This window comes from Alligator sinensis, unplaced genomic scaffold (assembly GCF_000455745.1).
Source record: "Alligator sinensis unplaced genomic scaffold, ASM45574v1 scaffold777_1, whole genome shotgun sequence".
In the NCBI taxonomy this organism is placed as follows: Eukaryota; Metazoa; Chordata; order Crocodylia; family Alligatoridae; genus Alligator; species Alligator sinensis.
The window spans coordinates 1,000,133-1,003,219 of NW_005841882.1; the positions used below are offsets into that span (position 1 = coordinate 1,000,133).

General features: G+C 39.1%; 1 protein-coding gene across 1 annotated transcript in view; it reads left to right on the forward strand.

Annotated features, from left to right (window-relative positions):
• Positions 1 to 3,087, forward strand: part of MIPEP (mitochondrial intermediate peptidase) — a 99,958-nt gene that overhangs the window by 6,630 nt on the left and 90,241 nt on the right. Inside the window, exon 5 of the mRNA XM_025196601.1 lies at positions 804 to 890. Coding sequence (XP_025052386.1) covers positions 804 to 890 — 87 coding nt within the window. The remainder of the gene's footprint in view (positions 1 to 803; positions 891 to 3,087) is intronic.

Consider the following 3,087-nt stretch of genomic DNA (forward strand, 5'->3'; position numbering starts at 1 on the left):
CACACCCTACTTACCTAGAAGAAGCCGGGTCAAGGTCCCTGCAGCTTGCACCACTGCCTGCCCCACAGGGGCGGGCAGCATGCTTCAGGACCGGGGAAAGGGCCAATCACAGAGATGCTCTGGCAGGCTACCAGAGTGTCTCTGTGGCGGACTGAGCCTCCGGTTGTCTCAGGACACAGTCTGGGATTGTGCCCTGATGTGTATTTTTCCCCCAGGGTATTATATCCAGGGGTCCAATTTTGTTCCTCCACTGCAAATTTGCAGTGCAGGAAACATTTTTTTATTCCCGCACATGCCTCTTGCAGCATGCCTTGGATAACTAATTTTTGACTAACAAAAGTAAGACTTTGCTTATATAGAACCTGCCACACACAGACCTTAGTTGGGCTGTGTGATATCTGTGAGAGAGGTGTGATAAATATTATGTCCATTTTACAGATGGACACACAAAGGCACAAAGTAATTAAATTACTTTCTATAGTGAAATGAATTGATATTAGAAACTAGGTCTTTGTACTTTTGTGTTGTACATGTCAGATTTTGTTGCAAAGAAATGCTATTCTTAAACTTTTCCTATTTGCTACAATTACTTGTCTTTTAAAAATAAAGATCTATAGCCATGCATAACTACTTACGCACATTTTATCGGTTTTACATCGTTTGTGATTAGAAAACAAGCCATGGCTTCATCTAATGTATTTCAGGAAAAGTTTAAATTCTGCCTTTTAAGTTAGTAATACTAAAAGACTGAAATGTCAATAACTGTCATTAATACCTGATAATTTCTCTCTTTCTATTTCTAGGTTAAACACAGATGTTGAACTTTGTCAAAGTTTGAAACAGCTGTTGGCTGATAAAAAGGTGATGGATTCTTTAGATCCAGAAACTAGGTACTTCTTAATGTTAAGCATTCTAAACATTTTATAAATTATTACATTATTTCTGTTGTTAAATTGATGAATACAACTGCCAAACCGTTAAGGACCTTAGAATAATGGGCGCTGAGTATTTTCCATTCCATTGTTAATGTGTTGGCTACAAATGTCCAACTCGGGATCCTTAAAATTCTGGTTTATTAGGCGGATTGAAACACTGTAATGAAGTTAAATCATAAACCTTGGGGCTGGTCCACACACACACATACACACACACTCTCTCTCTCTCTCTTCTGGTTTATTAGGCGGATTGAAACACTGTAATGAAGTTAAATCATAAACCTTGGGGTTGGTCCACACACACACACACTAGCAAGCTACAAGAGTCAGGTATACCTATCCTACAAGCGCTGGAGTCTGCCATCGAGGCTTCTTTCAGCGTGGTATCATCTTCCAGAAGGGGGTAGCCGGTTGGTCCTTCTGGCTAGACAGGTCGGGTGCTGGTCAAATTGGAGATCAAGAGGGCGTCCCTGGGGGTCACTTTTCACTGCTTTTTATCTGTTCTTGGCAGACTTTTGTGACTCCCCAGTTTTCAGGTTTGCCCAATCCAGGGGTCATTGACCCTCGTGGGACTTTCCCCCTCGGTGGCTACTGGATGGCATCTGTCAGCCCCAGGGGTTGTCCACCGCATGTACATGCAGGTTTGGGAGTCCGTTGGTGAATTTTGAATAGGGCTCTGGGAGCGGTCGATCTGGAGATATTCAGCCCAAAAGTTGGTCCCTGGCATTGATTAACTCAGGCCAGGGCTTCTAGCCCTTGATCAGTGAGGTTTAGAGATGTCCCGGTTGCTACATTGTCTTCTATTGATTTCTTCCCTTGGTTGATCTGCAATTTCCCAGGTGTTAATTGCTGCCTGCTACCGTGTTACACATTCAATCACTGATTCACTCTCTCTTTCAGGGGCCAGCCTGATACAGGGAAGTGGCAGTTTGACTCCTGCCCTTGTTAACATTGTTACTAAACACATATATAGTTGAAAGTTGAAAGGTGAGGAGTATAAAATATAAGCATACAAATAGATAAAAATCCCAAAATACAAGGGGAGATATAAAATGCACACATACACATTTTAAAACACAATTCCTTATCTTAAAGTGAAAGAGGAAGGAAGAAAAGGTAGAAGAGGAAAAACATATCCAAAGAGGGGAGAGCAACTGCAGGCAAGAGGAAAAGGGCTTTCTGCTACAAATGCATCTTTATTATTCTTTGACAATATACTTTCAGAGTAGCTGCTAAATTCAGTGTTTTGATTACAGTTTGGCATGTGTGAGAGAATACACATAATATATTTTTTTGAATGTATATAGCTAAAAAGTATGAAAGATTGCACTGCTGAAATATTTATATGATGAAACAAAATTTCCCCATAAAACCAACTCAACCACCTGGTGGTGTTCTGCTATGGGGTATGTGGAACAGTGGAAACAGTAATAAGGTTTGAACTTAGTAAGGAAAATAAGGAGTGGGAAATATGTGTATTTATTTAGACATACAAAGTAAATGGAGTGCCTGTCCATTCATTCTTGAGATAATTTAAATCCTAAACCATAAACTGTATCTACAGTGCACTGAAAAAATGCTGAACTGATAACTTTAAGTTATTTACTCACAATTAAAGTTTCCAATGAAATCAAACATATTTATTAATGGAAGTTGGGTATTGTGAAGTGCATTTTTATTCTGTAGGACAGTGATTCTCAATCAGAGTGTTGTAAGAAACTTTAAGGGTGCTGGCCTATATTAGTGCTGTCAGCTGCGCTAGCCTACATGTTTTACAAAAACAGAGATTTCAAATGGGAATCCGTATTATCAGATATATTCTGATCTGTTGTGGTCTTTCTGAGGTCTTTACAACAGAAATAATTGTTCCTGTAGTCAAATAACAAGTGAAAGCAAAGAGCTGCCATCTTTTTGAGGGGTGCCTCAAACCTAAAAAGGTTGAAAAGAATTGCTGTAGAGTCAAATTAGCCCATCATCATGCATATTTTAAGTTGTATTTTGCTGTAACTAGTGTTTTTACTGCTTCCTGTTTATATGCATCTTTTGATTTATTCTTTGTGTTGCAATGAAAATGTTATAGTGTTAAATGCATGTCTTTATTAGAAATAATGAGTTTACTTTTCCTCCAAGAATCAAACATCAAGACTCTTTC